Source organism: Phalangium opilio, unplaced genomic scaffold (assembly GCF_054372755.1).
Source record: "Phalangium opilio isolate 3A_F unplaced genomic scaffold, DU_Popi_V2 ptg000087l_1, whole genome shotgun sequence".
NCBI classification, from domain to species: domain Eukaryota; kingdom Metazoa; phylum Arthropoda; class Arachnida; order Opiliones; family Phalangiidae; genus Phalangium; species Phalangium opilio.
In genome coordinates, this window is record NW_028324192.1 from 651,329 (window position 1) to 673,396 (window position 22,068).

General features: G+C 39.5%; 3 protein-coding genes across 4 annotated transcripts; 1 reads left to right on the forward strand and 2 right to left on the reverse strand.

The window, feature by feature from the left end:
- Nucleotides 1-236: 236 nt before the first annotated feature.
- LOC149649700 (uncharacterized) lies at nucleotides 237-3,514 on the reverse strand. Its single transcript, XM_089849257.1, has 5 exons — nucleotides 2,796-3,514; nucleotides 2,648-2,735; nucleotides 2,182-2,591; nucleotides 1,281-2,123; nucleotides 237-1,205 (listed from the first exon to the last, which is right to left on the reverse strand). Exons 1-5 carry the CDS (start codon nucleotides 2,953-2,955, stop codon nucleotides 448-450), a joined length of 2,259 nt encoding a protein of 752 aa, XP_089705383.1. The 5' UTR covers nucleotides 2,956-3,514; the 3' UTR covers nucleotides 237-447.
- Nucleotides 3,195-8,163, reverse strand: LOC149649701 (uncharacterized). 2 transcript variants are annotated; one of them, XM_089849259.1, is made up of 2 exons: nucleotides 5,449-8,163; nucleotides 3,195-5,383 (listed from the first exon to the last, which is right to left on the reverse strand). In XM_089849259.1, the coding sequence occupies exon 2, from the start codon at nucleotides 4,464-4,466 to the stop codon at nucleotides 3,195-3,197; it is 1,272 nt and encodes a 423-aa protein (XP_089705385.1). In that variant the 5' UTR covers nucleotides 4,467-5,383; nucleotides 5,449-8,163. The 2 variants fall into 2 exon arrangements, with proteins under 2 accessions (XP_089705385.1, XP_089705386.1); XM_089849260.1 differs by having other exon boundaries at nucleotides 3,906-5,383.
- LOC149649702 (NFX1-type zinc finger-containing protein 1-like) lies at nucleotides 8,040-12,971 on the forward strand. Its single transcript, XM_089849192.1, has 5 exons — nucleotides 8,040-8,107; nucleotides 8,200-8,483; nucleotides 8,542-9,889; nucleotides 10,052-10,609; nucleotides 11,967-12,971. Exons 1-5 carry the CDS (start codon nucleotides 8,040-8,042, stop codon nucleotides 12,502-12,504), a joined length of 2,796 nt encoding a protein of 931 aa, XP_089705318.1. The 3' UTR covers nucleotides 12,505-12,971.
- Nucleotides 12,972-22,068: the final 9,097 nt, after the last annotated feature.

Consider the following 22,068-nt stretch of genomic DNA (forward strand, 5'->3'; position numbering starts at 1 on the left):
TTATATCGTGAACACCGATACGTCAAACGGTGCTGGTCAGCACTGGGTAGCCTTGTATTTCTCCAGAAATGCCAATACCGAAATGTTCGACTCGTACGGAAATCCACCTGATATGTTTCGTTTTAATGACTTTGTAGAAAGAAATAGTAAAACTGTGACTTTTAACTCGTTACAATTACAAGGAAATCTTAGTAGAACGTGTGGAGGATTTTGTGTGTATTTCGCTCTTAATAGATGTAGGGGTGTTAAAATGTTTAATATCGTGTCTAGATTTTCGAAAAATAAAAATCTAAATGATGAGATGATCAAAGAATTTATGTATTCAAGATATTCAATAAATTTTCAATAAATTATAGTGTTTTTCAAAGTTTATTTACAGAAAAATACATTCTATATTCATATATTTAAAAAAATCGTTAAATATAAGTTCATATTAACAATATTATTTTATTTATTTAAAATGCTTATCCAGTGGTGACCGTGTGATAGGGTACGAATGCCGTCTCCCAAAATATATCTTTTATTATCACAAGGATTGAGAGACATTTTATTTTGGGAGACAGTAAACAGCTGATGTTTCTGACTGACTATCCGCTTCATAGAATTACTCGTAACTCGAGTACTAAAGAGACAGTCCCGATAACTCGAGTGTCGGATAATTTTTTTCACTACTCTTTTACAAACACCTTTCGCGGTTTTTTTCTCCCCCTTTTCGGAGAGGATAGAATACATTTTGGGACGAAGTCCAACGAACTCACGTATAGGAATTCCATCCATCTCATCTTTCATTTTTCCTACAACCTTTTTGTTTACGTTATTGTAAAGAGGGTGATTCACGGGATATCCCGAGAAATCGAAAAGATGGGATGAATTATGAAAGTCTAAGTAGACGTCGTCCGTTTGTATATTATACGTGAGGCTGTCCGTGTCCGTGAAAAGTAACTGAGCCCTGTCACCGTAGGTCTTTCGTATGTACTCGTAATGAAACTCGTACATAGTTAGTTTCGAAAGATCCAAAACGGTGAATCCAGTGTAAATTGGTCTATTCAAAGTAAGCGACTTCTTCTTCATATGGATACCCACGAGTTCGTTGTGAAAAATCGTAAATTTTTCAAATGCCGGAGAGGACGCTTTCTTGATGGCTCGCTCGGGTGTTTGTACGAGATGAAAGTCTATCCGGTTTCTCAAGTTCTCCATCGTTTTACCTTTTATATATTTATATATTTATATATTAAATTAGATTGCAACATTTTCTTCAATTTATGTTGCGGTTTACTTACCAAAACACGAGTTGTTCAAAAGTTTGAAGAAATCTTTTTCAAAACTATTGGTGGCAAGTTTCCGCTTTTCAGTATTAAAATTTATGAAGGGGCGAAGCCAGGGACTTTGGTCGAAAGATAGTATACGGTGAACTTTCGTGAGTTTAAGTCCTTTCGATAAGTAGTATTTCAAATTGCGATAGTGAACTACGTATCGCTCTTTGTTGTAAAGATTGGGAACTAGTTTAGGTAGGGTGTCTTTCTCCGGAAGGTGTAATCGTTGTAGCATCAGTTTATAATAAGAAGAAAATTGTTCCGTTTTTATTCTTTGAGATTCGGGAGCGAGAGGGTAACAGTTATGTTCGTGATGAAGTTCAGCGGGATATTCTAAGTCAACCTCCAAAATGAAACCGTAAGGAGACTCGTCCGATAGAGAAAGCACGTGTTTATGAGCGTAGTCGAGGAGGTCTTCGACTGGTACCCAAGCGAATCTACTCGTGGGTAGATAATCGACCATGGCGAAACCATAAAGGTTGTTAACGTCGAGGTACATGATGTAATTACTCTCTTTCTTGGGGTCGTAGGTTTCGGGGATGTACGGGTTATTCGCTTCCGCGAAGCGATGGCTAATCATAGACACCCCTCCTCGAATACCACGTTCTATAAACAAGTGCATATCAATATCGAGAAGTAACTCCAACTTCACTTTAGTCATGTGAAGCGCGGACTCCCAGGCGAACCCCGGTCCGGTATATGCATGCGCGCAATCCAGACCGTAGTATTCTACGCACATAGCGCGGAAACTTTCGAATACGTCGGCGAGTTGAAGGGTATCCGCCTGCACGTATAAATCGTGGAGTTCCCCTGTTAATAAACCACCATTAATTTCACTTTTGTTTTAAAAATCTTCCATAGATAATACCTAGATTTTGGATTTTAAAAATGTTCCACACTTGACGAACATTCTCGTAACTCTCATCCGATATGTGTTCGTCAGTTAGAGCGTTGAAAAAGGCTTCCTTGGGTGGAAGTTCGACCTCTTGAAACTTCTCGACGTTGCTCATATAGTCGTAGGGATAGGTTAATTTTTTCAGTAAATACGGGACTTGATGAGCAGGATAGAAAGAGTTCAAGATGGGAAATTTTTCTCTACCTCCCATGGCCAAATTAGAAATTAAAGTTTCGAGACTAGCGGGCATAAAACGAATTGAGTCGATGAAACGTAAGCGACCGAAAGTGAAACTGATATACGTTTCACTGTTAGATGGAATACACGAAATGTTCTCATCTTTTTGAAGCCCTATCCTTTGCATTATAAGATGGGCATCATAACTGAAAATTTTATATAGTTTATTATAGTTAATATTTAATGTTAAAACAGAACTTACCGTGACAAATTATGCATTATGACAGGAGTAAACTTTCCTACTCGCAACTTTAAATTACAAGAATTGTGCGCAACTCCACGAAAACGCCCTAGTAATTAATATTAGTTAATTTTTATTAATATTTACAGTATATTTATGTTCGTATTACCAGAATAATGGCAATGATCTCTGACTCCCGGATCATCCTGTGTTAGGACGTCCTCACACACGTAACAATGAGTCGCTTTACGACATAACTCTTCCTCGGCTGGACTCAGATCCATAGGAATATTTTCCTTTAATAATTCAGTGATATTGTCTCGCTCCATCAACAAACTTTCGAGAAAAATGTCTATGGCATCGGTTCCCCTATATGTTACAGGCGCATTTGGCTTTCCGTCGGGTCCTATTACGACGTAACTGAAACCGCACGCGACGTGCTCAGAAAGTTTGGTTGTTGATGAGATTGAAGAATCTGGGTAACAAGTCTGGATTTTGTCAATTATAGATTCAAAATCCGCATATATGACGTATGGGACCTAAAAATAAATTTATTAAGACTAAGAACTTATGGAAATTCCAAATGACTTCCTACCTTCTGAAGCCAATCAATTTTTTCAAATTTCAAGATGGGTTTTTTGTATGGCATTTTAACGAGTTGTGGACTGTGCACGTTACAGTTTTTTAAGTGTTCTCTATGATTTCGTTCTGAGTTTTTTCCCGCGAAACGATGTAAACAATAACGGCAGACGTAAATTTTTCCGTTATAGTTTGTGAAATGACTTAATAGTCGGCTAATATCAGTAATTAGACAAAAATGTTGCTTTTCTTTGGATTTTAGATAAAGTAGGTCTATTTGTCGATCCTCGGGAGCTTTATTTTCGCTGACGTGGAGAGGAAAAACTTCTTTTTCGTAACCAAAAACGTTGATAGATAGATTGTTTTTATTTTCAAACCTTTTAAGTTTGAGTGGATTTAATTCAAATGGAAAACAAATGTCGGTGCAGTCTAACTCCGTTTCAAAAGCTACGTATTTATTTTGATCATCGCGATGAGATTTTGGAGGTTGAGGATGTAATTTCGCGAGAATACACCATAAGAAACACTTTTGATCATTAGTTTTAATATTTAAGAGTCCTTTTCCGGGATTATTCAGTTCAGGGGGGAGCTCTATATAGGTACCACCAACCAGTGGCATGTATCTAATAATATCCACTTGAAAAAACAAGATACGATCTATGGTCCATCCACTGCCCATATCTTGAAATTCCTCCATCGCCTGTACCATTTGTTTCACACACGAGTCTATTTGGTTAGATATTAAATGTGATAGTAAGGAAGTTTGAGTTCGGCTTCGGAAATAGGGTAATGCTTCGACTTCCGATCCGTCGTTCAGTTCGCGAACGTATCTCACACGTAAAAAAATGTTCCACTTTATACCCCGCTTCTTACTTAAATGGTTTTCCAAGTATTTAATTAATGATGATTTTATTTTTTTAATAATTAATTCTGGATCCGTTTCACTCGTTTGCGGGGTATATCGCGAACTCACGATGGCGTCTTCGAGAACCGCGACTTCTTCGAGGTTTTGAAGAAAGTCATCCACCTGGTGGTTGGTGGCTAAGTCGAGGTCTATGGGTTTTTGGTGAGATGGTCCAGGCGTGGGGGAAACTGGACGACTCCGATGAATTCGCGAATGCTGAATTAGTCTGTACCTTCTGGTAAAACTATTATTACATACATGGCAGACATATTTTGTTTTTCCATGTTGTTCACGAACGTGGCGATTTAAAAGGAACTTGAAAGAAAATTTTCTCGAGCATGAAGGGCATGAAAACATATTGCCTAGTTGTTCGTCGCGACTGATAATTGGCTAGGTCTGACTTGATCTTATATACTAATGAAATTTCATACCCATTACTCTCCCTAATCCTCTCTATATATGTGAAAGACTCGACACCCTCTGTAGTCGTGAAATATGATCTACGATAAAGTGACGCTTCTTGCTTCTTGCTACGCAAAACTATGCCAGCTTTTAGACAATCGTCTAATAATTTCATTGTAATAAAGAACTTCTTTCATCATGTACGTCATTGTGAAGAATTTTAAATTGATTTTCGCCATATTGAAATTAAGGAATAAGAATCAGATTTAAATTGTTGAGGTACGTTTGTAATAAAACTCCTACTCCCATTACGACAATAGGATTCTGTATAGAAAGTCCATGTTGTGATATAAGAAAAACATATTTGGTTTAAAAAAAAATACTTTTATTCGTAAGATAAATATTACGCATTCCATAGTTTCATTTGGTGCGCTTTGAATAATGCGCAATTTTTATTATCAGAGTGATATTTACACTCAATTGAACAGGGATTACACAAGTCTTTGTACTTGGGGCACCCTAATTCTTCGACGTTTATTATAGTTTTTCCAAAAAGTTCGGAAAGATATACTTGTTTTTCTAACCCCTTAGTGTAAAGGATTGGTGCTTTCTTCGATATGGACGCGACGATTCCAGATAATTCGTCCAATTCGTATTCACCCTCGTCCCATAGCATCCCGCAAATATGTCTGGAGATCCAGGAGTTTATAGCCTTGTCTTTCACGTTTAACTTGTTGTAGGGGAAAGGTGACCTAAATGTGTAAACATCACTTTCACCCGTTTTAATAACGAGAAACGCCAATTCTTTAAGGACGTATTGGTTGTTGGCTCTCATAAAGTTCGCTTCAACTATGCAGGAGTTTCCTTCCAACCTTCATTTTATAACATACATTTGTAACGACTCACTCAGAGAAACTTTAATATGATAATCGCTTACATTTTTAGTTGTTTTCCGAGATGTGTTCGAAACCAGATACGGATTAGGAATGAAATTAAATGGGTAGCATCACCCATTATATAATAATTCGCTATTAAAAATATAGCTTATAGATATACTGTATAAATTCCTTGAAAACTGTAACTTAATAATACTATAATCCATATAATATGTATATACATGCTAAAGGGTGTATATACCTATGGTAATATTCCATAGGGTATATCCCTCATCCATGCCTCATGTTTCTTCTATCACCCTGTACGTATACAAAACTTATATCCCACCGTACGCAGTTTGTTCAAAGACCGTCAAAATTTAGCTTAATTAAAACCTCGAGTTCTCTCATCGTAACGAAACTAGAGCTCGCTCTCTCCTTGCCTTCCAAGAGAGACGATTCAGACAAATCGAGACGAGATTATACATCCAACGTTATTCTAACGCCCTCCTGGTCTGAGTAATATGAGTCGGATATTTAAAGTATGCAATTATGTATTAGTGTAAATGAGACTAACCAATACATATTGAAATATTATTTTTTTTATTATTATTATTTCAGGCTTTAAACAAGTCTTTATTTATCATATTAACCAATGCATATTGAAATATTATTATTTTTTATTATTATTATTTCAAGCTTTAAACATGACTTTTATTCATCATTTAATTTAATAAGGCTTCGTCTACTATATTTTGCAAAGCGATTAGATTCTCCAATTCATCATTGAATTCTACTCTCTTCGGTCTCTTTTTATTAGATTTTTCCGTCGCTGTGCTTCTCTTCCTTCGCTTCTCCGCAAGTTGAGGTGATGACAGTGTCGAGATAGATAGTGCAGTGGTAGATGATGAAGGTGTCGTGATAGATAGTGCAGAGGTAGATGATGATGTGGATGGAACTGGTTCTGGCGCTGCAATTGGGATAGTAGACGGGGGCTGGGGAGTTGACGACTGTGGGGCGTTAAGGGCAGAGTGTATCAAGTTAACCCACGAGTCTTCTTCATCGGTGATACTTCGGTCCACTTTCTCAACCTTGAATATTAATAAAAATTGATAATTCAATTTTGAAACCTAAAACTAAAGGCCTATATAGAAACGTACCCGTATCAATTGGTTCAATCCACCAAGCTTTCGTCGAATGTTTGCGATGTTTGGATGATAGCAAAGGTGGACATCAATCGTGTTGTTTAATGGGTTTGGGCGGAAATCCACCCAAAACCCATTATGGGTTTTGCGAACCGTCACCTCAAAAAGCCGAAAGTCGAATAGTGGCAAATCCGGACGCCCGGGAATGGGACCTAAAGTCGCCGTGTACCGAATTACGGCAACGGTAACATTTTTATTTAACTGAGAGCTAGAGCTGCCTGTGGTGGACATTATTCACAATGAAGATTAATGAATATAATTTTAGATACCGTAAGGTCGGTATATATACTATCTTAAATAAGGGGTGGGGGTCGCAATTCCTAGACTGTTGACTGCTTATTCGAAAACACAAAGTTCATAAATAGATTCCGAAATTTTCATCAATTCCCACGAAACTACTAAGGTACAAAATTCAATATTGAATTCCACTCATTATCTTCGGTGTGAAAAACAATAATGTTATTAGAGCTCCTGGGAAAGGTATAAGGGTTAATATGTACTGGAAAACTGCAAAGATTTTCACCCTATTGTGAGAGGATTTTATTTTTCTGAAGCTGCAAATAAACCTTGAAACCGTGAAGTCATATTTCCTAACCTGGGGGGAATATTTTTTTTAAATTTGAGTCGAAATAATAGTGAAACCAGATGAGCTTTTTGATTTTTATTCATTAACCAATAAAGAATTTACATAATCTTGATGTTTATAAATCCACGTGGATAATAGGATACATTTTTGAAGACTACAAAAGTATTTCTTATTTTTTAAACAGTTTCTATACTCGGCTAAACAAGAAATTATTTGAAAACTGTACCTTAAAAATACTATAATCCATATAATATGTATGTACATGTATATACCTATGGTAATATTCCATAGGGTATATCCCTCATCCATGGCTCATGTTTCTTCTATCACCCTGTACGTATACCCAACTTTCCCCATCTCTTATATCCAACCGTACGCGATTTGTTCAAAGACCGTCAAAATTTAGCTTAATTTTCTTCTCTTCTATACTCCGATTTATCTAATTAAAAAAAAAACACCACCGCCGCAGACAACTGTCTCGTACGGGTGAAAGGCACGCATAAACAATTTATGAAATTCCAAACCTCGCGTTCTCTCATCGTAACGAAACTAGAGCTATCTCTCTCTCGGATGGGAAATTTGAGAACTCTTCGTTCTCTTTCGACCCCAGACTCCCGTAATATACCAGGGAAAGCACCGATGATTAGGCAAATAATTTTCGTACAATTAATTCGGTGTTCCCCGTACTCTGAAACGGTAAGAATCCAATCCCCCTCGTCGATTTATGTACGGACCCTCCGTACTACCTTTGTCAGCCTCTACCGTACTATGAGGCGGCAAAACTTATACCCCCAATGTTACTTCTATGGTCCATACCCGTCCCGCTCTGTTCTCATTTTACCGTAAAACTTACGTACTCTCCATGCCGTCCAAGGTGCACAAAAAAGCCGCTTCGGAAAAATTCGAGACCGTCGAATTTTCATACCCAATGTTAATTTTCCCATAGGGTATCATACCCCATGTTATCTCTATGGCAAATTCATACCCATCCCGTTCTCTTATTTATATACTACTCAACACAGAATGAAACCGGACATATCGCGACTACTTGTCCCTCATATCTACAGCGATCTTGAGGACCACGAGTCCGTTTTTGAGTACGAAGAAATCGAGGGTTTGAACAAAAGCGTCTACTTTGTAAAACACTCTCACAATGAGCTCCAGGAAGCCGATAGTACATCGCGAGTCAATAACCACGAAGCGCAATTTCTCGTGTCTTTGGTCCGGTATATCTTGCAGCAAGGTTACGAACCCACTAAAATCACTATTTTAACGACCTACTTGGGACAGTTATTTACCATCAAACGTTTGTTGACCGGGTCCCTGAAGGAGGTTAGAGCCACGGTGGTTGACAATTTTTTAAGGGGAGGAGAATGACATTATCTTGCTGTCCTTTGTCAGAAGTAACGAGGATGGTTATATAGGCTTTTTGAAGACTGAGAACCGTGTTTGCGTCGCGTTGTCCAGGGCTAAGAAGGGACTCTTTTGTATTGGCAATTTTGATTTATTCGCCCAAAAAAGTCCGCTATGGTCCAATATAACAAAAACCTTGGAGACAACCAAGGCTATTGGTCCCAGGTTACAATTGAAATGCCAGAATCACGGAAATGTCGTTGAAGTCGCCTCTTCATTCGATTTTAGCCAAGTACCGGATGGAGGTTGCGCTGAACCTTGTGATTTTCGGTTGCCTTGCGGACATGTCTGCGAGAAAAAGTGTCACCCATTCAATAGGGAACATGTTGACGTTAAATGTCCTAAACCTTGCGAACGCGTCAACTGTCCTTTAAAACATCGATGTCGCAAAAAGTGCCACGAGCCTTGTGGAGATTGCGTGGTTAGGGTTATGAAAACTGTTCCCAAATGTGGCCATGAAGTATTCCTGCCATGCCACGTTGACGAAAAGTCACATAAATGTACACTGCCTTGTCCCAAGTTGCTAACATGCGGTCATAAATGCCCCAGACCATGCGGGGAACGTTGTGGCGATTGCAGGAAACTCGTCACCGTTACTGGACCATGCGGACACGATATCCGAATACAGTGCCTTTTTTCCAAGGATAACGCTGAACTCATCGACGCTTGCAATGGTAATTGTCCCAAGGTTTTGAGTTGCGGCCATAAATGCGATAAAAAATGCGGTAAGCCTTGCCAAACTAATTGCGTCGTCAAAGTGAATGTGCAATTGGATTGCGGGCACGTAGTCAAATCCAGTTGCTATAAATCCAAGGATCGCGTCAATTTACAAGAAAATTGCGCCGCAAAATGCAACGCGAAGTTGAATTGCGAACACACTTGTTCCGGCAGTTGCGGAGAGTGTTTTCAAGGGAGACTTCACGCTCCTTGCAATATGCCTTGCAAGAAGATTCTGGTTTGCGGCCACGCTTGTCGGGCGCCTTGTTCCAATAGTTGCCCACCGTGCGGGTACCGTTGCGACAATAGGTGTCCTCATAGTCTATGTCAACAGACGTGCGGTTATCCTTGTCTGCCTTGTTTGGAAAAGTGTAAATGGAGCTGTAAACACGAAAAATGTCTTGCCAAATGCGGCGAGATTTGCAACAGACCCCCGTGCAAGTTTACGTGCACCAGGAAACTAAAATGCGGACATATTTGCGTTGGAATGTGCGGAGAGCCGTGTCCGAAGCTTTGCCGAACGTGCAATAAGGAAGAGTTGGAAACGATATTCTTTGGGGAGGAGGACCATCCAAAGGCCAGGTAAGTGTCTCTCTACAATTATGTCCACCGACATTAGAAGCACTTAGGACTTAATGGTTTAACGCCACCTACATACAACGCGTTGTACTTTGTGGGACCTTTGATAATATCAAGGGAAACTATGGAACACAGATCTAAGAGCTGTGAATTCTCGCGTTACAGATTTATTGAATTGGAAGACTGCGAACACGTCATCGAAATCTATGGTTTAACCAAATGGATTCAAGCCCAGAACGAAAAGACTAGCGAAGTCAAAATGCTCTCGTGTCCCAAATGTAAAACATCAATCAGACGCAACCTAAGGTTCGGGAACGAGGTTAAGTCGGCCCTAGCTCGAATAGAAACCGTTAAGCGAAAAGCCTTTGGGGAATTAGAGAAGAATAAACGCGATCAGTCCATTCTGGAAGCGGATGTCAGCCATTTTGATCACGATTTGAAGACGAGAAGCAAGAACCGAGTGGTCTTCACCACGTACCTGAATCCGCAAAGTGTCAAGTACAAGGAGTACCTGAAATACTTGATGGCCATCTTTGCGGTAAACACCTTCGATCAGGATAGTTTGATCAGATTTCGAAATTACTTGAGTATCTTGAAAGAGGTGGAGAACGTTGAGAACGGCTTGGATGATAGTGTCCTCAAGGCGTTAAACTCGGACCTGAAGTCTTTGTATCAAAAGGCCTTGGAATTTACCTCGTACACGATTGAAAGAATGACGCAAAAGTAAGTGCCTATCAAATTATGTCAGGGAAAGGGCCAGGGAAGATAATGGAGGGTTACCGGGTTGTCCGTTGGGATTTTGAAAACGAGCTTCAGGGAATTTTAGAATTGTCATACACGTCAGGGAATTTCATATTGGTTGGGTAATTTTCGTGGAAGTTTACGCTGCACAGTGCCGGATTAGTATCCTCTAAGCGCGTGCCTAGAGTCCCCAGTGCTCAGAGGGCCCCCGATGATCAGCCTTAAGCTCTCAGCTGTCATATCACAGTGGGCCCATGAATGTCTCGTGCATAGGGGCCCCCGATGATCAGCCTTAAGCTCTCAGCTGTCATATCACAGTGGGCCCATGAATGTCTCGTGCATAGGGGGCCCCCGATGATCAGCCTTAAGCTCTCAGCTGTCATATCACAGTGGGCCCATGAATGTCTCGTGCATAGGGGGCCCCCGATGATCAGCCTTAAGCTCTCAGCTGTCATATCACAGTGGGCCCATGAATGTCTCGTGCATAGGGGGCCCCCGATGATCAGCCTTAAGCTCTCAGCTGTCATATCACAGTGGGCCCATCAATGTCTCGTGCATAGGGGGCCCCCGATGATCAGCCTTAAGCTCTCAGCTGTCATATCATAGTGGGCCCATGAATGTCTCGTGCATAGGGGCCCCCGATGGTCAGCCTTAAGCTCTCAGGTCTCATATCACATTGGCCCATGAACGTCCAGTGCATAGAGGCCCCCGGGGGTGTTGATCCGAGTCCGACACTGTTCAGGCATGGTGTTTCATTTTTGACCAAAGTATAGTGGGTTCCATGGGCGATTTTGAGTGGAAAATGTTGTTTGAAATATTGCCACAAGGGACACCCTAAACTCGGTATGATTTGGAGTGTTTTAGCGATGAGTTAGCTCAAAATTCCATAAATGGAACTATCCCAATGCACTTCTGTTCTACCAACCTTTTTTGGAGTTAGTGCATAAGTTGATAAGATATGTTCATTCCATAAGTTTGTAAATTCTGGTTACAAACTGGAGCTTGTCATGAAGTGAGTGTGGTAGGTCATAGATTCGAGGTAAAGCGCTGTTGTCAAAGGCTTAGTATAGACTAAATAGGACCTAGATGGAAGCCCTGCAAAATTAACCACCGACTCCACCGAGTGTAGGACTTCAATTCTCACTCGTCGTTCTCGAACTAACTCAAGCTGTAAGTCTCTCAGTAGCGTTATGCTTATGGAAGGAACATGTCTTATGTTAGTGGTACTAGTTATTTTTAAACCCACAACATTCTGACATTTATGCAATTAAAAGTGTTGATGGAAAATGACCTTAGACACTCCTTGAAAGTTAAAAATATCGTTTAAATCTGTACCCAGAATGCGAAGGTCAGGTCGCCAAACGAACCAGCTAATCCAGGACTTTTCAAACGAAACGCGTCGTTTGCAATCCTTACACAATTTCTTCAAAGATTTTGGCAAAATTCGTGTAAACGGTTCATTGAGAGCCAAAGAATTCTTCGACGTCATCCTGGAGAAGTTACTGGTTAATAAGGCCATGACGGAAGCTGACTTCAAGGAACTAAACATTATGAAACAAAAACTGGTTGTCCTCAGCGAAGGAGCCGTAATTGGGGTTAGCCAGGAAGAAAAGTTACAAATACTTAAAGCCATGGGTCTCTCTCAGGGACATTGGTACACTTGTCCCAATGGACACGTTTATTGTATTACCGAGTGTGGAGGGGCCATGGTTCAAGGTCGTTGCAACGAATGCGGTGCCACAATTGGTGGTGGGTCACATAGACTCAGGGAAGATAATAGAGTCGCTAGGGCCATGGATGGAGCCAGACATTCGGCTTGGTCCGCGCAAGCTGATATGGCCAATTACCGATTAGAAGATGAGGCTGATTTTGACTAAGTACTTTATTTTTACTAACATAATTCCATTTTTATTATTATACTTGTCTTCAGTGACATATTAATCTTTTTACTTATCTCTAATTTTTCTTCAATTTTATTAAATCAACGACTTTGATTTTTGTAGTTTCTTTGTTTTGAGTAAGGCCAAGGCTTAGGGGTTTTTTTGTGATGAAATTTTATATTATAATCTTATCGAAAAGGGTTCCCCCATGTTCTAGCGTTAAATAGTTGCTTAGAAAGTGTTAATTAATTTTAAATGCTTCCTAAATTAGTAATTCACAACCAAAGAAGTTTTTTAAAATTAAAAAAATTGCCAAAGAAAGTTTTCACTGATTAAAAATAACACTAAAAAAGAAAGTGTTCATTCAAAATGGTTCCTCAATTTTAATAAATGCCAAAAAAATGTTAAATTAGTTGAGAAATTTGTTGTACTATTAACGTAGAATAAAGATATTTTCAAAAATTTCTAGGTAAAATTTGACAAGGCCTAAAATTCCTAAATCTACACGTGTTTACGAAGTATTTAAATTTTCCCGCCATTAAGACGAAAGGTGAAGCTGATTGGTGTACAGGTTTGAAGTATTTCCGGTTTGTGGATTTTCAACTTTATATTATGAAATATTAATTCCTTAACTGTTCCATAGTGGTAAATTGTAAGAAAAGGAGGGGAAATCTAAGTTCATCTTTCAAGTTGCTCTTAATAATTGGAACTAACTCCTTCTCGGAAAGGGGATGGGTCATCCCTAGATTCAGCTTCATTACTTCCCCGAAGAAATCCTCCACCGACTCCTTATCCTTCTGACTTCTAAGGTTAATTTCTATCTTAAGTTTAGAATCAGCTTCGGAATCTCTAAACTGAACCTTAAAATGTCTCTTAAACGTATTCCAAGTTAAATGAGGATGGGAAGGTCTTAAGCTACACATTTCGTCATATTGACGGACTAAATCCCTGTACCAATACAAGGCACGTCCTCTTAAAAGGAGAGGCAATGCAGCTAATCTTTCTTCATTTGATAGCTTGTGAAATTTAGCATACTCCTCAAAAGCAGCTAAAAATTCAGCGGCATTATCGTTAGACGATCCCATAAAGGCTAACCTTTCTGGCGGTTCAATAGGGGCTTTTCCCGTTTGAGGAGTTGAACCTCTATTTATTAACATGGGTAAATCCTTAACTAACCTATCAAAACTAGTAGCAAGAACTTTTTGTATTGCTACATTTTGGGTTGAATTATCTGCCAGTGTTTGGAGCAAGGGCAATATAAAAGCTTTTAATTCCTCTTCGGGAGTGTCTGGTCCTAATTGAGGAATTTGTCGGGACGGAGAATATTGGGTTCCGATAGTTCTAGTTTCTGGTTTAGGCAAAACATTAGCAGAACTAATTTTAGGCTTAACAATTGTGGACTCTGATTTAGGAGGATCAAGGGAATTTATCCCAGTTTGAGGAGGGAAATTAGAGGGAGTTAAACATCCCTTAGGGGCAGGAATACTCATATGAGGGAATAGTAAGTAAGGAGAGAAGTTAGGTTCTGAAGAGGCTGCAGCTCTCTTTTTTGAATCTTTTTCGTCTCTCTCTTCCTCAATACGAAGCTTCCGGTTAAAGTCCTCCAAGGTATCATCTGTTTCAGGCGGTGCTAGCATGTCGCCGTCGTCTTCCATAGACGCAACAAGATCTTCTTTTGATTTATCTTCCCTTTTCCCTAAGATTAAATTCTCGTCCTCATCCTCAGATGTCTGAGGCGATCTCCATGTTTGATTGTTAGCGTCCGAGTAAGCCATGATTTATTTAATTAGTTTACAGTAATCAAAACAATTTACATCAATCCAGTTAGGTCAAATTTATACAATATAAATATTAAGTCATCTAAATTCAATGATTTTATTACTAAGATAATTTTATTTTCAATTTGTTATTTAATTTAATTCTGATTTAGTTAGATTTAATTTAATACAATTATCTTATTAACTATCTATCAATGTGGAAGCCAAGGCTTAGAGCCACATGGGGGGCGGATATCCTAACCGACAATGATAAACAGTATTTCTGTGGGACTGACCGAGGCTTAGTCGGGTCCCTGTACCTCAATAATAATAACATCCGGAACTTAAAAAGGGAATACTTCTGCTTCTCCCGAGAGCCAATTTCCGTCTTCCCTTGGGAATTTATTTCCCAAGCGACAAAGAGAAAATACTAATAAACTTATATTTCTAGATGGCCGAAGGTGGACCAGATCCCAAGCGACCTATTTACTTTGAGCCTCCAAAAGGTTTTTCTAAACCAAAACCTTACTTGCGCACCCGTCCAACTATAGTGGACGAATCTCACTAGTTGAGTACCTCGTTTCTGCATCTTTAAGCCCTGTACTAGCATAAGCTATAGGGACTTCTATATTATCCTGTATTTGGGAAAGAAGGGCACCTAACCCTGCATCACTAGCATCGGTAGTTAAGATGCACGGGGAATCCCTTCTAAAGGAGGCTAAGGGGTGAGCCTTACAAATGGCTTCCTTAATTTTTTCGAACGCCTGTTGCTGTTCGAATCCCCAAACAAATTTTTGATCCTTCCGTTTAAGTCTATTAATGGGTGCTACTATTTGAGAGTAGTGATTAATAAAACGGTTGTGCCAACCTGCCATCCCTAAAAATCTTTGAACTTCCTTAATATTTTTAGGAGGAGGAAATTTTTGAATGGCTTCTATCTTAGAAGGATCTATATGCACCCCTTTTTCATTTACAATGTGACCAAATATGGTAGCTTCTTTTTGAGCGAAACGACATTTTTTTAACTGTAGGGTGAGACCCGCTTCCTTTAATCTATTGAGGACATATTCTAAACACGTTAAGTGTTGGTCCCAATCTTCGCTAAGCGAGATTAAATCATCTAGATAATCGATTAATTGGAAGTAATCTGCGTCCCTAAAAATCTCGTCGATTAGACGCTGAAAGGAGCTAGGGGCGTTACAAAGCCCAAAAGGAAGTACATTAAACTCATACTTTCCCATATGAGTCACAAAAGCAGTTTTTTCTCTACATTTAGGGTGCATTTCCACTTGCCAGTACCCTGATTTAAGGTCAAGTGTTGTTATATATTTAGGTCTTCCAACCCTAGCTAACATGTCCTCTATATTAGGTAAAGGATAAGGGTCCTTAATGGTAACCTGATTAAGTTTTCTGTAATCAATACAAAACCGATAGGGTTTACCCCGTTTTGTTTGATCAACTAAAACTACGGGCGAAGCCCAAGGAGAAAGTGAAGGTCTGATTATCCCGTCATCTAACATTTCCTTTACATGTTGTTCAATAATTTCCCTTTTCTGGTCATTAACTCGATAAGGCTGGGATTTTATGGGCGGACTAGTACCCGTATGAATTTCGTGGAAGACTAGTCCTGTTCTTCCTACTTTATCAGAAAACAACTCTGGAAATTTTAATAAAAGGGTTTCTAGTTGATGACGCTGTTCCTCAGAAATAGGGGCTGCGGAAACTGCGTCCCTAATACTATTTACAATCTCCTTATCTATAGGATCCTTTTCAGATGGTAATGAAAAAGGGATCCTTAAGTTACCCACTAAACATTGAGCTGACTCAAAATCTAACTTGACCCTATTTTCCTCAAGAAAATCTTGACCCAATATGAAGTCACTATTTAGGGAAGGAACTATGTAAAATTTAAATTTGAATTGTTTCTCACTGTCAATTGACTTAAGAGTAAATTCTAACTCGTGAGAACCTTTTGTGAACGTATGACGGCCGTCGCCCCAAACTACACAATCTAATTCTTCATCTTCAGGTAATTCTGAAGAATTTCTATGTTTACAAATTTTTGGCACTGGTCAAGACTAACAAAAGAGGCATCGGCCCCGCTATCTAATTTAGCGTGAACTGTCGCGTGTTCAAAAGTAACGGGAATAGTAACCCTTTTATAGACTGAACCCTTCCGGACGGATTCAATCCTCAAGGGAAACGCGACACGCTTCTTATTAGGAGAATTTATTGGGCACCGGGAGAGGGACCACGAGGGACCTCTCCCGTCTGGGCTTCCCCCGACTGGATCATATTTTTATTTGGACAATCGGGTGCAAGATGACCAGGTTCCTGACAACTGTAACAGGTGATCGTGCGTGTAGAGGGGTAAGACAAGGCCAACTGACGACCTGGAGATTTAGATCTCTGATTATAATATCTATTATAAGATCTTTGACCTCTATTTGAAAAGTTTTGAGATCTAGCTTGAGACCTAGAGTCTAAGGGTTTCAAGGGATATTCCCATTTAGGATGTGATGGGGAAGTAGGACAAGGGCTTTGACAATGCCCGGGGAACACTGACTATGGGCTGAGCCTTTATTGGCTGGGCAAGAGGACTCAGCTTTAACCTTAGGTTTTGGGGGAGATTTCCTCTTTTCCCTTTTCTCAGCATTCTTTTTCCTGACTTCAATATCCTTTTCTATGGTTTTACAGGAATTCCTTAACTGTTCCATAGTGGTAAATTGTAAGAAAAGGAGGGGAGTTCTAAGTTCATCTTTCAAGTTGCTCTTAATAATTGGAACTAACTCCTTCTCGGAAAGGGGATGGGTCATCCCTAGATTCAGCTTCATTACTTCCCCGAAGAAATCCTCCACCGACTCCTTATCCTTCTGACTTCTATGGTTAATTTCTATCTTAAGTTTAGAATCAGCTTCGGAATCTCTAAACTGAACCTTAAAATGTCTCTTAAACGTATTCCAAGTTAAATGAGGATGGGAAGGTCTTAAGCTACACATTTCGTCATATTGACGGACTAAATCCCTGTACCAATACAAGGCACGTCCTCTTAAAAGGAGAGGCAATGCAGCTAATCTTTCTTCATTTGATAGCTTGTGAAATTTAGCATACTCCTCAAAAGCAGCTAAAACTTCAGCGGCATTTTCGTTAGACGATCCCATAAAGGCTAACCTTTCTGGCGGTTCAATAGGGGCTTTTCCCGTTTGAGGAGTTGAACCTCTATTTATTAACATGGGTAAATCCTTAACTAACCTATCAAAACTAGTAGCAAGAACTTTTTGTATTGCTACATTTTGGGTTGAATTATCTGCCAGTGTTTGGAGCAAGGGCAATATAAAAGCTTTTAATTCCTCTTCGGGAGTGTCTGGTCCTAATTGAGGAATTTGTCGGGACGGAGAATATTGGGTTCCGATAGTTCTAGTTTCTGGTTTAGGCAAAACATTAGCAGAACTAATTTTAGGCTTAACAATTGTGGACTCTGATTTAGGAGGATCAAGGGAATTTATCCCAGTTTGAGGAGGGAAATTAGAGGGAGTTAAACATCCCTTAGGGGCAGGAATACTCTTATGAGGGTATAGTAAGTAAGGAGAGAAGTTAGGTTCTGAAGAGGCTGCAGCTCTCTTTTTTGAATCTTCTTCGTCTCTCTCTTCCTCAATACGAAGCTTCCGGTTAAAGTCCTCCAAGGTATCATCTGTTTCAGGCGGTGCTAGCATGTCGCCGTCGTCTTCCATAGACGCAACCAGATCTTCTTTTGATTTATCTTCCCTTTTCCCTAAGATTAAATTCTCGTCCTCATCCTCAGATGTCTGAGGCGATCTCCATGTTTGATTGTTAGCGTCCGAGTAAGCCATGATTTATTTAATTAGTTTACAGTAATCAAAACAATTTACATCAATCAAGTTAGGTCAAATTTATACAATATAAATAGTAAGTCATCTAAATTCAATGATTTTATTACTAAGATAATTTTATTTTCAATTTGTTATTTAATTTAATTCTGATTAAGTTAGATTTAATTTAATACAATTATCTTATTAACTATCTATCAATGTGGAAGCCAAGGCTTAGAGCCACATGGGGGGCGGATATCCTAACCGACAATGATAAACAGTATTTCTGTGGGACTGACCGAGGCTTAGTCGAGTCCCTGTTCGGGCGCCAATTTTATGTAACCCTCCGTAGAATAATTTAACTAAGGGAGAAAGACTCCCGAGGGCCATAAAAAGAAATAAAGACAACTTACTTTAATAATTCAAACTAGAAGACAAGTCTTCTTAATTTTATTATTGAACTCCAAAAGAAAAAAGGGATTTACCCGACTTTACAAGTTTACCGTACTCTCGACAGTATTACAAAAAAAGAATCAACCTCTCTAGTTGAGAGCTGACTAGTGACTGTTTTATCACAGAGATAAAGAAGGGAGGAGGGTCATGCAACATGGAGGTAGAACACCCTGCCAGACTCAAGGAGTAGAAACTACATGAGTCTGGCAGCCATGTTACATCCCCCCCTCATTAGGAACTCTATTTATCCTGACAAAAAAATTAAATTGAGAAGAGAGAGAAAAAAAGGGGTTACCCCGAGGAACCCTTAACTTATTAGCAGGGGTAAGATTTATAGATGTTAGCACAAAAATTTTTTTTTTTTTTTTTTTTTTCAATTATCCATAAGTTTCGGCAGAAGGGCGAATTTAGATCTTTTATCCCGGCGCTCGAAGGCGGCAGTGCTCCTAGGGAAGGGGCAATCAGTCACCAAATGATGGCCAATCTTGTGGCACCGAAGGCACTCAGCGGTTGACCAGATATACTGTTTTGAGGCTCCGGGAACTTTAGAGCGGATTAGCTTCTTCTCCATTGGAGTTTTCTTGGGAAGGATCGTGCGGGCTGCTTTAGTATTCGCCAACGGGCTCCTGGGAATCGATGTAACATGGCTGCCAGACTCATGTAGTTTCTACTCCTTGAGTCTGGCAGGGTGTTCTACCTCCATGTTGCATGACCCTCCTCCCTTCTTAATCTCTGTGATAAAACAGTCACTAGTCAGCTCTCAACTAGAGAGGTTGATTCTTTTTTTGTAATACTGTCGAGAGTACGGTAAACTTGTAAAGTCGGGTAAATCCCTTTTTTCTTTTGGAGTTCAATAATAAAATTAAGAAGACTTGTCTTCTAGTTTGAATTATTAAAGTAAGTTGTCTTTATTTCTTTTTATGGCCTTCGGGAGTCTTTCTCCCTTAGTTAAATTATTCTACGGAGGGTTACATAAAATTGGCGCCCGAACAGGGACCCGACTAAGCCTCGGTCAGTCCCACAGAAATACTGTTTATCATTGTCGGTTAGGATATCAGCCCCCCATGTGGCTCTAAGCCTTGGCTTCCACATTGATAGATAGTTAATAAGATAATTGTATTAAATTAAATCTAACTTAATCAGAATTAAATTAAATAACAAATTGAAAATAAAATTATCTTAGTAATAAAATCATTGAATTTAGATGACTTACTATTTATATTGTATAAATTTGACCTAACTTGATTGATGTAAATTGTTTTGATTACTGTAAACTAATTAAATAAATCATGGCTTACTCGGACGCTAACAATCAAACATGGAGATCGCCTCAGACATCTGAGGATGAGGACGAGAATTTAATCTTAGGGAAAAGGGAAGATAAATCAAAAGAAGATCTGGTTGCGTCTATGGAAGACGACGGCGACATGCTAGCACCGCCTGAAACAGATGATACCTTGGAGGACTTTAACCGGAAGCTTCGTATTGAGGAAGAGAGAGACGAAGAAGATTCAAAAAAGAGAGCTGCAGCCTCTTCAGAACCTAACTTCTCTCCTTACTTACTATTCCCTCATAAGAGTATTCCTGCCCCTAAGGGATGTTTAACTCCCTCTAATTTCCCTCCTCAAACTGGGATAAAAGCTTTTATATTGCCCTTGCTCCAAACACTGGCAGATAATTCAACCCAAAATGTAGCAATACAAAAAGTTCTTGCTACTAGTTTTGATAGGTTAGTTAAGGATTTACCCATGTTAATAAATAGAGGTTCAACTCCTCAAACGGGAAAAGCCCCTATTGAACCGCCAGAAAGGTTAGCCTTTATGGGATCGTCTAACGAAAATGCCGCTGAATTTTTAGCTGCTTTTGAGGAGTATGCTTAATTTCACAAGCTATCAAATGAAGAAAGATTAGCTGCATTGCCTCTCCTTTTAAGAGGACGTGCCTTGTATTGGTACAGGGATTTAGTCCGTCAATATGACGAAATGTGTAGCTTAAGACCTTCCCATCCTCATTTAACTTGGAATACGTTTAAGAGACATTTTAAGGTTCAGTTTAGAGATTCCGAAGCTGATTCTAAACTTAAGATAGAAATTAACCATAGAAGTCAGAAGGATAAGGAGTCGGTGGAGGATTTCTTCGGGGAAGTAATGAAGCTGAATCTAGGGATGACCCATCCCCTTTCCGAGAAGGAGTTAGTTCCAATTATTAAGAGCAACTTGAAAGATGAACTTAGAACTCCCCTCCTTTTCTTACAATTTACCACTATGGAACAGTTAAGGAATTCCTGTAAAACCATAGAAAAGGATATTGAAGTCAGGAAAAAGAATGCTGAGAAAAGGGAAAAGAGGAAATCTCCCCCAAAACCTAAGGTTAAAGCTGAGTCCTCTTGCCCAGCCAATAAAGGCTCAGCCCATAGTCAGTGTTCCCCCGGGCATTGTCAAAGCCCTTGTCCTACTTCCCCATCACATCCTAAATGGGAATATCCCTTGAAACCCTTAGACTCTAGGTCTCAAGCTAGATCTCAAAACTTTTCAAATAGAGGTCAAAGATCTTATAATAGATATTATAATCAGAGATCTAAATCTCCAGGTCGTCAGTTGGCCTTGTCTTACCCCTCTACACGCACGATCACCTGTTACAGTTGTCAGGAACCTGGTCATCTTGCACCCGATGGTCCAAATAAAAATATGATCCAGTCGGGGGAAGCCCAGACGGGAGAGGTCCCTCGTGGTCCCTCTCCCGGTGCCCAATAAATTCTCCTAATAAGAAGCGTGTCGCGTTTCCCTTGAGGATTGAATCCGTCCGGAAGGGTTCAGTCTATAAAAGGGTTACTATTCCCGTTACTTTTGAACACGCGACAGTTCACGCTAAATTAGATAGCGGGGCCGATGCCTCTTTTGTTAGTCTTGACCAGTGGCAAAAAATTTGTAAACATAGAAATTCTTCAGAATTAACTGAAGATGAAGAATTAGATTGTGTAGTTTGGGGCGACGGCCGTTATACGTTCACAAAAGGTTCTCACGAGTTAGAATTTACTCTTAAGTCAATTGACAGTGAGAAACAATTCAAATTTAAATTTTACATAGTTCCTTCCCTAAATAGTGACTTCATATTGGGTCAAGATTTTCTTGAGGAAAATAGGGTCAAGTTAGATTTTGAGTCAGCTCAATGTTTAGTGGGTAACTTAAGGATCCCTTTTTCATTACCATCTGAAAAGGATCCTATAGATAAGGAGATTGTAAATAGTATTAGGGACGCAGTTTCCGCAGCCCCTATTTCTGAGGAACAGCGTCATCAACTAGAAACCCTTTTATTAAAATTTCCAGAGTTGTTTTCTGATAAAGTAGGAAGAACAGGACTAGTCTTCCACGAAATTCATACGGGTACTAGTCCACCCATAAAATCCCAGCCTTATCGAGTTAATGACCAGAAAAGGAAAATTATTGAACAACATGTAAAGGAAATGTTAGATGACGGGATAATCAGACCTTCAGTTTCTCCTTGGGCTTCGCCCGTAGTTT

Coding starts and splice junctions, on each gene's coding strand:
- LOC149649702 (XM_089849192.1), top strand. CDS start 8,040: ATGCCGTCCAAGGTGCACAAAAAAGCCGCTTCGGAAAAATTCGAGACC. Junction 8,108..8,199: donor GTCGAATTTTCATACCCAAT/GTTAATTTTCCC, acceptor TACTCAACACAG/AATGAAACCGGACATATCGC. Junction 10,610..11,966: donor ATTGAAAGAATGACGCAAAA/GTAAGTGCCTAT, acceptor ATCTGTACCCAG/AATGCGAAGGTCAGGTCGCC.
- LOC149649701 (XM_089849259.1), bottom strand. CDS start 4,466: ATGTTTTCATGCCCTTCATGCTCGAGAAAATTTTCTTTCAAGTTCCTT.
- LOC149649700 (XM_089849257.1), bottom strand. CDS start 2,955: ATGGAGCGAGACAATATCACTGAATTATTAAAGGAAAATATTCCTATG. Junction 2,736..2,795: donor AGATCATTGCCATTATTCTG/GTAATACGAACA, acceptor ATTAATTACTAG/GGCGTTTTCGTGGAGTTGCG. Junction 2,592..2,647: donor ATAATGCATAATTTGTCACG/GTAAGTTCTGTT, acceptor TAAAATTTTCAG/TTATGATGCCCATCTTATAA.